This window comes from Pan paniscus, chromosome 19 (assembly GCF_029289425.2).
Source record: "Pan paniscus chromosome 19, NHGRI_mPanPan1-v2.0_pri, whole genome shotgun sequence".
NCBI classification, from domain to species: Eukaryota; Metazoa; Chordata; class Mammalia; order Primates; family Hominidae; genus Pan; species Pan paniscus.
In genome coordinates, this window is record NC_073268.2 from 31,796,922 (window position 1) to 31,810,878 (window position 13,957).

At 39.7% G+C, this 13,957-nt stretch overlaps 1 protein-coding gene across 8 annotated transcripts in view; it reads left to right on the forward strand.

Annotated features, from left to right (window-relative positions):
- Positions 1-13,957, forward strand: part of MYO1D (myosin ID) — a 383,024-nt gene that overhangs the window by 215,436 nt on the left and 153,631 nt on the right. For all 8 annotated transcript variants that reach the window (XM_055101291.2, XM_063599124.1, XM_034942108.3 and 5 more), the window contains 3 exons: positions 873-1,096; positions 5,591-5,735; positions 6,265-6,369. In XM_055101291.2, coding sequence (XP_054957266.1) covers positions 873-1,096; positions 5,591-5,735; positions 6,265-6,369 — 474 coding nt within the window. The remainder of the gene's footprint in view (positions 1-872; positions 1,097-5,590; positions 5,736-6,264; positions 6,370-13,957) is intronic.

The following is a 13,957-nucleotide window of genomic DNA, read 5'->3' on the forward strand; positions in this document are numbered from 1 at the left end:
TCGAAGAAAGCAACTAGGGTTGTTTGGCATCTTGGAGACTGGTAGCAGAAAGGGAAAGAAAGGGGTTTACACTTCCATATTGTGGAAGAAGGAGTAAAGTGGTGGTGGAGAGGATATACAGGGGAAGAGCCAGTGATTAATTGAAGATCGCACCAAATTTGTTTTTGCTTGAGAAGTTGAGAAATATGGGTACCTGACAAAGGATCCTGAAAAAAAATAAGTATCTCTGACTTAACCATGCTTGGATGAAGTTGGCATTGAGGTGTTTATATAGTGTCATTGATTTGTGAGCACTGAAAAACTTTTAACAAAGATTCACAGGATATTAGTACGTAATCTGATTTACCCTTTACCCATGAATCTTTGAGAGTTTACATAGTGCCGCGGGAGAGGACGTGCACAGGCTGTGTGTAAATCAGTTTGTAAATCCAAAGTGGCGTTACACCAGTGGCCAGCATGTATAATCTATGTAAAGTTAGGTTTCACAAGGAAACTATAGATGCTTATGGCATGATGTTCTGACTCATCTCGCTTCCCTTCAGCATTCCTAAAATATTTATCCAAAGATATTTGCATTTTGGCTTTCTTCTTTTCATGACAGTAAAGTTAAAACAGGACTCAGCTTCAGGCTCAGCACACACTTCAGTGTAGAATAATGAGCAGCTAGACAGCTGAAACAAAATGACTGACGTGACTCCCCACGCCATCTGTTGGTGGCAGGTGGAACTGACATGCTTTGGCTCTGGCTGATTTTTGTGCACACTTGCAAGTTGCCTGGTTGAGTTTGTAAGTAGAGGAGCTGCTATAATATCAAAGCCATCCACAACTCAGCCGGTCAATAACGTTTTCCTTTTTCTTTCTCTATTGTGAAGGTGTGGCGGGGCACCCTGGCCCGCATGCGGTACAAAAGAACCAAGGCAGCTCTGACCATAATCAGGTACTACCGGCGCTACAAAGTGAAGTCGTACATCCACGAGGTGGCCAGACGCTTCCATGGCGTCAAGACCATGCGAGACTACGGGAAGCACGTGAAGTGGCCAAGCCCTCCTAAAGTTCTTCGCCGTTTTGAGGAGGCCCTGCAGACGATTTTCAATAGGTAAGAACGTGTTGCTGTGTGCTGCATCCATTTATGGTGGCACAGTTAATACTATGCAAAGTCACAAGTCTGAGACCGTGATATTGACTCAGCTATTTGCTGTTATGACATTTACCTTTACCTTATGTTTTCAGTTTTGTAGATTTGGCTTTCAAAGAGCATCTGCTTACCCCTCAAAATAAAGGAACTGCCAATTTGTTTTTCCTGTAGCAGCTGACAGCAATGTGCCACAACCCCTGGACACAAGCCATAGTTAAGATAAGCTACTAGCATGCTGTTTCTACTTACTTTTATTAGCTAAAAATAAAACCACCACACATAACTCAAACTAGAAAATCCATTAATCCTTTCAAAGCAGTGGTTCTCAATTCTGCTGCACCTTAGAATAACAAGGAGTTTAGGAAATATGCCAGCACCCAGGTCCTACCACCAGAGAGTCCTGTTTAATGGCGCTGGAGGGGTGGGGCCAGGCAGAGGTCCTTTTTTAAAGTTTCCCACGTGATTTTAAAGTGCAGCCAAAGGGGAAAATAACTGTTTTTAGAGCGAGCTGTCTTTTAAATAAATAAAAACCCAAGTAAAATGTGGTACCTTTCCAACTGGTCTTTATTTTTTTATAACCTGCCCTGGATCTGAGTGTGTAGTTATTCCAAGTCCTTTCTCCTCGCTTTTTGAGCTTATTTATTGCCAGTATACACCAGATATATTTAGTTCTGTCTTAGATACAGCCATCTAGTCACATAAACTAAGCTACTTCTTCTCAAATATAGTCATTTTATCATGATACTCCATAAAGAACACTTTGAACTAATTGATATGCTGAATGTACAAGAACTAATGTATAATTCTGTGCTAAATCAGATGTTATCTTCTTTAGATTTTGCTCTAAATATAATTGATGGAAGGTATCAAAAGATAAAGAAAAATGCATGGAAGAAAACTCTTATATATATCTCATATGCTTTTTTAAAAAAAGAAATAATTGCTCATAAGAAGAAAAAATACAGAATTATTGAAAACAAAAGTACCTCAACCTTCGGTTCTCAGATATAGTACTATAAATAATTAGTTTTCAATCTTGGCAGGCTTTTTATGTAGTCACATATGATTTGAACATTTTTTTCCTCTTTTTTACACAGATAAGATTATATGTATGGCTATATGACTTTACTCAAAAATAAGTCTTGAAGATCTGTCCATACCAATAAAGATCTGTGTAAGATTTTAAGAGCTGCAGGAGATTGTTATTGATTTTGATTAGATTGCACTACAGCCTATACAGTCTTCTTTTTAGATTTTGAGGTTTTACTTGTGGTCTAGAATTGATTGTTTTGTACAAAATTCAATGTACTCATTCAGCAAATACTTACTGAATGTCTGCTGTGTTGCAGGCACTGACCTAGGTTTCAGGGATATGGTGACAAACAAGAAAGATGTGAAAGACAGTCCCAGCCTTCCCAGGCCTTATAATCAATGGCATTTGAAACTAACAGGTCTGCTACATTTGTTCTGTATACGCACACGTGCGTGCACACAAGCACACTCGGACGCGCACACACACTGAATCTTGCCAGTTGTGTCCATCTAGTCCAGGGTTCTGCAAACTTTTTCTGAAAGAGCCAGATATTAAGTATTTTAGGCTTTGTAGGCTACAGATGGTCTCTGTCACATATTCTTCTTTGTTTTGGTTTTGGTAAACATGTAAAAATGTAAAAACTATTCTTAGCTTGTGGGCAGTACCAAGACAGACCATTGGCCAGATTTGGCACAGGCTATAGTTTGCCAACCCCTGATCTAGGCACTATCAGGAATTTTTTGATCTGTGGAATACAGAGAGAGATGTATTAAAGAATTCTACTGTGATTGTAACATTCTTGTGTTTGTTTTTCTAAAATCTCAATGTGCATCTAATCATGTTTAAGTTCACTCCTGTTCTTCACAGTAATTCTTTTTAATTGAGCTTTCTCCATGCCTGGCTTTGTCCCCTTTTCATGTCATTGAGGCTGGTGATTTTTATGGCTGCAGCTGTTGTTGGCTACACGTATTTATAGACAGCAGTTTGCTTGATTAGGATGAGAAGCATGGGTGGCTTTCTCCATGGTCGTATAGGTCAGGTCCTGAATCCCCCAGTGTGCTTCTGTGGCCTTTGGAGTCAGTCAGGGACAGACCTTGTCCTGAGCCACTGTGGGCAGTGAAGACAGGACAGGCTGACCAGGTTTGTAGACTGGAAACAGACCAGTAGACAGAGCAAAGATGTCTCTCCACCAGTCATGAAATTTGGAGATCAAGGGCTGATTCGAGAAGTTGCTTAGGAAGCCACTGAGTATTGTAAGACCCACCTGTCACAGTGTCCTTGACTTTGACCACCAACTGCTCTAAGTCTGTCACCTTCTAGTCTCTTCTGGAATGATCTTAGGACAGTCTGTCTTGTTGGAGTGTTGGTTGTCCATAGGAAGTAAAGAAAGGATTCCACTATTCTATTGAGCCATGACTTCTTCATGGTTGTTGCTTTGGCAACCTACTATCTCTGACCAACATGTGGCCTGCCTCACTGCAGCCAGCCATTCCATGTGCAGGGAACAGGCACAGCTCTCACCTTAAAATCCTTCATCTCCTGCCCTTGCTACCAGTCCCTGCCACTTCAGGCTTCAGGATTCTCATCTATCCCTCTGAGGGGTTTTCTCCTTCCACTGAGTAGAGTGCACTGCCCTGAGTGAGCCGCTTCCCCATCAGCTGGATCCCATCTGCTTTGTGTCTTCCAGAAAGTCATTACACTTTCTACTTTATTGACATTCCCATTTTCTGGTGTTGTTATAAATGTTTCCTTATTTTTATATTTATTTGGTTATTTCAGTGGGAATTTTCCATTTTAGTTAAATCTCTTTCTATGGAAACAAGTTTGAGAACAGCCGGCCTTGATTATTCGTCTGATCAAAAGGAAGTTCTCTGTTTGCTTCCAACCTCCGTACTTCAAGCTCCTGTGGCAGAAGAGAGGATATAAGCATCGTGCAGGGCTAGGGTGCCGCCAAGCGCATAAGAGAACTTGTACCTGCTTTTTCCCAATCAGGAACAGGTTATTTTTGGTTTAAGCTTTCAGTTGCTTAGCCAAAAAATCTTGGAGTTGTCCTTAAATCCTCTCTGGCCCCCACATCTAATCCATTGTCAAATTCTATTTGTTCTTCCTTCAGAAATATGCAGAACCAACACTTACCTCCACCTCCACCTCCACCTCCCTGATCCAAGCCACCTTACTCTAGCATGTGTGTTTCGGAAATAGCCATCTAACAGGTCTTCCTGTTCCCAGCCTATAGCAACCACAATGACCCTTTTAAAGCATGAGTCAGGTCATGTCCCATCTTTGTTCCAAACCTTCCGATGGCTTCTCATCTCATTCAGAGGAAAGGCCAAAGTCCTGATCATGGTCTCATGGCTTTGTGGATTCTGACCCTGACTCTCCCAGCTCCTTACACTGCTCCTCTGACGCACCAAGCAAGCTCACATCCCAGAGCCTTTGCACTTGCTGTGTTCTCTTCTCTTCCTGGAACACTCTGGTGCAGGTCTCCGTATGACCAGCTCCCTCACAGCCTGTAGGTCTCTGCTCATCTATCCTTATCAGTGGTGCCTGCCCAGACCACCCTATGTAAACCACCCTATATAAACCACACCCACTCTGCATTCCTTCCGTCTTCCACACTCCCGGTCCTCCTTGCCTTACCTTCACCATCCTACATACTATATGTCTACTCATATATTTGCTATCTGTCACTTCTCTCCAGAATACAAGCACCTAGCAGAAAGGACCTTTGTTTTGCTTATTACTGTGCCCCCACTGCCTAGAACAGCACTGGGAGTTTAGCAGGCACCTAGAAAACCTTCGTTGAATGAATGAATGATGAATCCAATTTTCTATGCCCTAAATATAAATATTATGAGAGCCCATGTATCACTAAGTTCTAGTTGCTTTCAAAACACACAAACAACAAAGCAAGTTTTAGGAAAGATCTGTCTACATAAAATGATATGTATTTTAGCAACTTCTGTGTGTATTTTGGAGGCATTTTACTTTTTTTAGCATGCCAGTGCTTTGATTTCATTCTACTTAATGACAGCTTCAGTTATTTTTGAGAATGCATGGAGCCCAGGCGTGGTGGCTCATGCCTGTAATCCCAGCACTTTGGGAGGCCGAGGCAGGCAGATCACTTGAGGTCAGGAGTTCAGGACCAGCCTGGCCAACATGTTGAAACCCCATCTCTTATAAAAATACAAAAATTAACCAGGCATGGTGGCACGCACCTGTAATCCCAGCTACCCAGGAGGCTGAGGCAGGAGAATCACTTGAACCTGGGAGGCAGAGGTTGCAGTGAGCTGAGATCATGCCATGCACTCCAGCCTGGGAGATGGAGGGAGACCCAAAAAAGAAAAAAAAAAAAAAGAGAGAGAGAGAATGCATGGGATTGCATTTCTAAAGTCTAATACATGTTGTCTATTTACTTGTAGATGGAGAGCATCCCAGCTCATCAAGAGCATTCCGGCCTCAGACCTGCCCCAGGTCAGGGCAAAGGTTGCAGCCATGGAAATGTTGAAGGGTCAAAGGGCTGACCTCGGGCTCCAGAGGGCCTGGGAGGGCAACTATCTTGCTTCAGTAAGTCCAAGGGAGCAAAGTGAAATCTACTTCTACGTCCTCTACTAAAAAAGAGAAGAACATATCTCCAAAGAATTTGCAGAAAGGATAAAACACTTTTAGAAACTAAATAATTTCTATGAGATACTAAAACATTTTATTGCTTCTAAATGTACAGTATTTGATGTTTCTCCCGTGTTTAAAAGGGTTCTGTGTGTTGTATCCATATGTATTAAATACACTCTATAACCTGGCCTTTGACCATTTAAACCTTCCCTTACATCATTCAGTGACGATTTTTTAATTACTACCTTTATATTAATTATTCCCAGAGCTACACTTTATCCTCTCTCCCATTCCCTATTTTAAAATTTGTATAGGATCTTTGATGTTACAACAACCATTTAGTAGCTTACCATCTGGGGTGAGGAGATAAAGAGTGCATGTGTGAAACTATATAAGTGTAGTTATAAAGTAGTACACTGAAAGATTGCCTTTCCTTCTAAAATGCTAAGCATACTCATTTTGCCTTGTTTCCTTTCTCTTTCAGAAGCCAGATACACCTCAGACCTCAGGCACTTTTGTCCCTGTTGCTAATGAATTGAAACGGAAGGACAAATACATGAATGTCCTCTTTTCCTGTCACGTCCGTAAGGTAAGGCAAGCTTAAACCAGATCATCTTGGAAAGGAAAGACTGATTCAGATAAAACTCACTTAAGTAAGCCTGTAATAAAACATAACAGTAGGTACACAACTAGCTTCATCATCAGTTCACTAGACCTGTCTGTGCTGAGGCATTGTAGGAATGGCTGAGGTGACTACAACTTTACAGTTAGGCTATAAAGCCTTCCTAAGGGAAGTGATAACCTTTTTTTTTTTTTTTTTTTTTTTTGGAGACGGAGTTTTACTCATGTTGTCCAGGCTGGACAGCAGTGGCGTAATCTCGGCTCACTGCAACCTCCGCTTCCCAGGTTCAAGTGATTCTCCTGTCTCAGCCTCCCAAGTAACTGGGATTACAGGCATGCACCACCATGTCTAGCTAACTTTATATTTTTAGTAGAGACAGGGTTTCACCATGTTGGTCAGGCTGGTCTCGAACTCCTGATCTCAGGTGATTCACCTGCCTCAGCCTCCTAAAGTGCTGGGATTCCAGGACTGACTCACCATGCCCAGCCAATTTCTTTTTAAAACTAGAAAAAAAAAACAAAAAAACTAGATTGCGGGGACCTCTTTAAAGTCAGGGATTTGTATTCCACTGCATGTGTAACTTTCATAGCAGCTGTATATCTACTTTATATTTAATTGTCATTTAGTACTTTTTATACCTACATTATTTCTTTTATTTATTTATTTTTTTTGAGACGGAGTCTCATTCTGTCGCCCAGGCTGGAGTGCAGTGGTGCAATCTCGGCTCACTGCAAGCTCCGCCTCCTGGGTTCATGCCATTCTCCTGCCTTAGCCTCCCGAGTAGCTGGGACTACAGGCGCCCACCACCATGCCCGGCTAATTTTTTGTATTCTTTAGTAGAGACGGGGTTTCACCATGTTAGCCAGGATGGTCTCGATCTCCTGACCTCGTGATCCGCCCGCCTCGGCCTCCCAGAGTGCTGGGATTACAGGCGTGAGCCACCGCGCCCAGCCTATACCTACATTATTTCTATAAAACAGGGTTTGGGAGAGGAAGAACTGAGTTTTAAAAAGAGGAGTAGGGCATATTGAGATTCGGAAGGTGAGGGAAAAGTTACCTGCTGTGAATGTATTTGTTTGTCTGGTGCAGGATACTTGGGCTGCTATTTACCTGGAGATGATAGCAGTTGGGCAAGTGGAAGTTGGGAAGTGGAAGGCAAAGGACGTAGCTAGTCTTAAAAAAAAACCTTAAAATACTTGTTTAGAAGAACACAGAAGAATTGAAATTATCATTAAAAGAGTATTTTGTAGAATTATCCAAATACATTTTAAAATATTAATGAAATTATAATTTTTTAAAAATATTAACTAGGTTGATCCAAGAAGAGACAGTAACATAAATATGGCAATAGACAAAGGAGGAATTAAGAAAATTATCAAAGAATTACCTCACAATAAAGGCCCAAGTTTAGGTGATTTTACACGTGCTTCATTTCAGATCTTTTAAAAAATAATAATTACAGTAGTATTCAGATCAAAATAATGAAATATGATTTTTCAACTATAAATTCGGCAGTCTTTAAAGTGTTGATAATAACCAATGTTTATAAGGATGTAAGAAGACATTTTTGGTCGGAGTATAAGATATAGTCATTTAGAGTGGACAGTTTGGCAATATCTATCAAAATTTAAAATTCTCATACCACTTAATCTAAGAATTCCACAACCCATATTTACCCTACAAATATATCTGCACAAATACCCAGAGAGAGAGAGATGTACAGGTTTGTACATTGTAACAGCCAGAAAAACTGGAAAAAATGTGAATATATATCAATAGGTAATTAATCAATTGTGTATGTACACAGTAATATACACTGATTCTAAATTAGCGGGAGGCCAGACGCAGTGGCTTATGCCTATAATCCCACCACTTTGGAAGGCCGAGGCGGGTGGATCATGAGGTCAAGCGATCAAGACCATCCTGGCCAACGTGGTGAAACCCCATCTCTACTAAAAATACAAAAAAATTAACTGGGTCTGGTGGTGTGCACCTGTAGTCCCAGCTACTCAGGAGCCTGAGGCAGGAGAATTGCTTGAACCCGGGAAGCGGAGGTTGCAGTGAGCCGAGATCGTGCCACTGCACTCCAGCTGGGTGACAGAACAAGACTCCGTCTAAAAAAAAAAAAAAAAAAAAAAAAAAAAAAGTGGGAAAAAGATATCTATGTGGGGAGAAAAGGACAAAATGTGTGAAACAGTGGTTTTCAAGACAGTGGACATCAAGCAAGGAAAGACAATGTTCCCTGAAATATGAAGAAAAAGATGAGGTGATGAGCCCTGCAATTTGCCAGTTTTCTGTCTTGAGAAACTTTCCAGTCCCAGGATGAGCAGTGGGGGAAGCCCAGGCAGAGCCCAGTAGACAAAGACAGAGCTTTTCAATAGTGAGAGAGACTAAGGCAGCTAGAATTTGCGGAGCAGAGTATCAGAGAGGAGAGAGTTGCACAGAGAGAAAACTCTGAAGATCTGTAGAGTTCACTTTGACTGTTCGTCTGAGTACTGATCAGCACATACATATGTGCATATGAGGAAATAACTCAAGGCTGGGAAACAGCAACCCAAAAGGATTATAGGCAACAATGCCCAGTACTCACACAGGGTTGCAAGTAGTGCCTGTTCACACCAGCCAGACTGGAAAACCTCATGATTTATGAGGCACCGAATAGAGGACTGACAAGAGATTGCCTCAGTAGGGGGTTATAACTAGCCCTTGACCAAACACTGTTCTGATCCTACCTAATAAATCTTGAAAGCACAACCAGAGATAATCAGACTGTTCCCAAGTAACCTAACCAGAACAAAGCCAAAAAATTTTTATAGGAATACAAAAATATCCAGCTCACAGAAGGTAAAATTCACAACATATGACATCCACTCAAAAGTTTCCAAGCATACAAAACAAGAGACTACAACTCATAAGGAGAAAAAAAATTAATCATTCAAACTGACCCAGAACTGATATAGATGATAGAATTAACAGACAAGGTCATTAAAATAATTATTATGATTGTATTCCATATCTTCAGAAAGCTAGAGGAAAGATTTAACATGTTAAATAAACACATGGAAGATTTTTTTTAATGACCTGCATGAAGTTATAAAGATGAAAAATACAATTTCTGGGAGGAAAAAACATGCTCAATGGGATTAACAGCAGATTAGTCTTTGCAGAAGGAAAACTAGTGAATTTGAAGATATAGCAATAAAAACTACCCAGAATTAAACACAGAGAGAAAAATAAAAGGCTAAAACAAAGCATCAGGAAGCTGTTAGATAACTTCCTGTGGCCTAATATAGGTGCAGCCGAAGTCTCTGAGGGAGAGGAGAGAAGGAGAGAAATAAATAATATTTTTTAAAATAACAGCTGATATTTCCCCAAAATTTGATGAAATGTTAAATGCACAGATCAAAGAAGCTCAACAAACACTAAGCACAAGAAACATGAAGTAAACTATACTATGGTAAATTGTAACTAAATTGCTCAATACCAGTAATAAAGAGAAAAAAGACATGAAGGAACAAAGAAAGTATGCATCCAATTTCTTGTCAGAAGCAATGCAAGTAAGGAGACAGTGGAGCAACATCTTTAAAGTACTGGTGAAAAAACAACAACTTAGAATTCTATACCCAGCAAATATATCTTTCAAAAACCAAAGTGAAATAAAGACTTTTTCAGACATATCTGAAGATAAACACTATAGGAAATGTTAAAGGAAGTCATCCAGACAGAAGGAAAATTATACCACATGAAAATGTGGACATTCACCAAAGAATGAAGAGCAAGTGAAGTGGTAGCTACATAGACAAATACATGTCTTTTCTTACTTAAATGTCTTTAAAAGGTAATTGACTATATACCAATGTTTATGGCAGCATAATTCATAATAACCAACAGGTGAAAGCCATTGAAATGTCCATCGATGGATGAATGAATTAAGAAAATGTGGTATAGGCCAGGCATGGTGGCTCACACCCATAATCCCAACACTTTGGGAGGCTGAGGCGGGTGGATCACTTGAGGCCAGGAGTTTGAGACCAGCCCGGCCAGCATGGTGAAACCCTGTCTCTACTAAAAATACAAAAATTAGCCAGACGTGGTGGCACAGGCCTGCAATCCCAGCTGCTCGGGAGGCTGAAGCACAAGAATCCCTTGAACCCGGGGGGTGGAGGTTGCAGTGAGCTGAGATCGCACTACTGCACTCCAGCCTGGGCAACAGAGTGAGACTCTGTCTCAAAAAAAAAAAAAAAAAGAAAGAAAGAAAGAAAATGTGGTTTAGCCATACAATGGATAAAAAGCCATAAATACATGCTACAACCAAGGTGAACGTTGATATTATACTAAGAAAAATAACCAGATACACATGGATAAATATTGTATGATCCCAGTTATATATAGTACCTAGAATGATCTGATTCATAGAGACAGAAAATAGAATGGTAGTTCTAGGGGTTGGGGAAAGAGAGGACTGGGGAGTTATTGTTTAATGGGTATACAGCTTCAGTTTGGAATGATGAAAGTTCTGGAGAAAGATAGTGGTGATGGCTGCACAACAGTGTGAATGTGCTTAATGCCAATGAAGCATTGACCTATACACTTAAAAATGATCCAAATAGAAAATTTTGTTATGTGTATTTTACCGAATTTTTTAAATGAAAAAACACAATTGGCTACTTAAACAGAAACAGTGATAAAGTAGTGTAGAGTTTATAATATATGTAGAAGTAAAATTTATGATAACAATAGCACAAAGATGGGGGAAATGGAAATATACTGTTGTATGGTTTTTATACCATAAAGTGATATAATATCAGTAGACTGTGATATGTTATAAACGTATTCTGTAAATCCTAGAAAAGCCACTAAAATGGCAATACAAAAAGTTATAACTAATAAGCCAACAAAGGAGAGAAACGAAATTATAAAAAAAAATCTCAATGCAAAAGAAAGCAGAGAAATGTGGAAAAGGGAACAAAGAACAAATGGGACAAATAGAAAACAAATTGAAAATGATAAATTTAGGCCTAACTGTATTGATAATCACATTAAATGTCAATGGTCTAGACACACCACAATTAAAAGGCAAAGATTATGGCTTCTTAGCATGTGGATGTGTGCACCACCCCCAAAGCTCTCCAAACCCCATAATTTTGAGTTTATGGAGGTTTTATTACACAGGCATGGTTGATGAAATCATTGGCTATGGGTAATTAACTTAATCTCCAGCCCCTCTCCCCTCCGTGAAGGTTAAGGGGTGGGGCTGAAAGTTCCAACCCTCTAATCATGCCTTGGTCTTTCTGGCAACCAGCCCCAATCCTGAAACTATCTAGGAGCTCCTAGTCACCAGTTATCTGATTAGCAGATAGAAACTCTTATGTTGGGAATCTGGGACTACGACTAAATAAATATCGTAACAAAAGGTGATTCTATAACCTCTATCACTCATAAAATCACAAGAGTTTTGGGAGCTTTGTGTCAGGAACTGGGATGATGAGCAAATACATGTATTTCTTATTATATCACAATCAGTGTTTGAACATTATGAGGAAGAAGAAAGAGGTCAACTCAACGTGATAGAGGCTTGTTTGTTTGTTTTGTTTTTTGTTTTGTTTTTTTGAGGCAGTCTTACTCTGTCACCCAGGCTAGGGTGCTGTGGCGCAATTTTGGCTCACTACAACCTCTGCCTCCTGGGTTCAAGCGATTCTCCTGCCTCAGCCTCCCCAGTAGCTGGAATTACAGGTGCACATCACCACGCCTGGCTAATTTTTATATTTTTAGTACAGACAGGGTTTCGCCATGTTGGCCAGGCTGGTCTCGAACTCCTGACCTCAAGTGATCTGCCCACCTAGGCCTCCCAAACTGCTGGGATTACAGGCATGAGCCACCGTGCCCAGTCATCAGTGTGATAGGGGCTTTTTAACAAAATAGAGAGCAGCTGGTTACAGTTAGAATGAAATAAATGTCATCAAGGAAAGACTGCTGGCAGTATCTTGGGGTGGATTACCACACTCCAGAGTTTAGTTCTGAAGTCTGAGATTTAGAAACTCTATTTTATAAGTATACCTAGAGTTGATCAGACTATCAAGAAAAGACTTTTGGTAACCAGATTCACACACCCATGCAAAAAAAAAAAAAAAATGTATAAGCTATAATGTCAGTTTGTAAATATAACAAAGGAATGTACCATGTCAGTGAGTCCTCATATTCACTATCTAGTACACTTTAGTATCAAGCAGCCGGAAAATCAAATTAATAATCAGAGCAGTTGATCAAAGACAGTTGGATGGTTTTAAGAATTAGGTCATTTACTACAGAAATGCCTGATGTCTCTATCTTTCCAGCAATGACAATTTGATGTCTGACAGAGAACATGTCTTTACCTGAGTCTTGCTGGATTAAAAACTGAAGCATTCTTATTCATGTCCCTGTATTTCCAAGTTCAAAGCAAAATAGTCTTTGTTCACCCTATAGCTTAAATACAGCTTTAGAAACTGTTCAATCCCAAGGCTACGCCAGCGTAAACTTGATAGGATTTCAGTAAAGCCCTCTTCTTTATGCTTAGATTCTCTCTGAAACAGCCACTTTCCATTAACCACATTATAAAATGTCCTTTAAGGTGAAAGACTTCTGCAAATAGCTACTCTCAACCATAATGTGTTTTCTCCTTATCTGCCTCTCCAGATAAACTTTTATCTGTGGCCCCCTGTGGTACTGACTAAACCTATGGACAGATCACTTGTAGTGTTTAGGGAAAAACAAATGCTAGGGATTTTTTTCTTTGGTTGAAGATTTTAGTTTTGGATAATAGAAGAAACAAGATGAGGGTTTATCTAATACAGTGTCTATAATCTAGTTTTTCTATTACTATATGAATTTAAGTGGAAGAAAAGAGTGCTTTTTTGCCATAATTATAAGTCTGGAATTTACATCTATATGTAGAATTTTTTCCTTTGCCATTTTGATATAGCTAAATTATGCAATCTGAGGCTTTTACTTTGTTACCTGATGTCCTTCCCACTCAATTCATATTCTGAGGATAATTTAAGCTGCTGAAACAGAAGGTAAAGATTTGTGATATGTTCTCTTTAGAAATTACATTTTTTGCATATAAAAACGTAATATTTTCAAACTGTTTTCATACAATTGCTGCTTTGAGGTTTTCGTTTGTTGTTTTTAGATTAACTCGGGAACATATAAAAGGACATGGGACCTACTTGTTTTGACTCTGGAATGACCTTATGAAATTATGTAACAGGTTTTTTTAATCATATTCTTTTGCCCTACACTCATATGTTTTTCACTATGATTCCACAAAAGATGACGTGCATGACTTTTACTTATTATTGTTTCCTTTCTTTTATATATATATATTTTTTTACAGAGAGGGTCTTCTTCTGTTGCCCAGGCTGTGACTGCAGCCTCAAACTCCTGGGCTCAAGCAATGCTCTTGCCTCAGCCTCCCAAGTAGCTGGGATTAGCTATTATTCGGTGCCTATTTTAGATATTCTCTATGAACTCTAAGATTCATACAAGTGATAGTAAGTGTTCTTCAACATGAGTT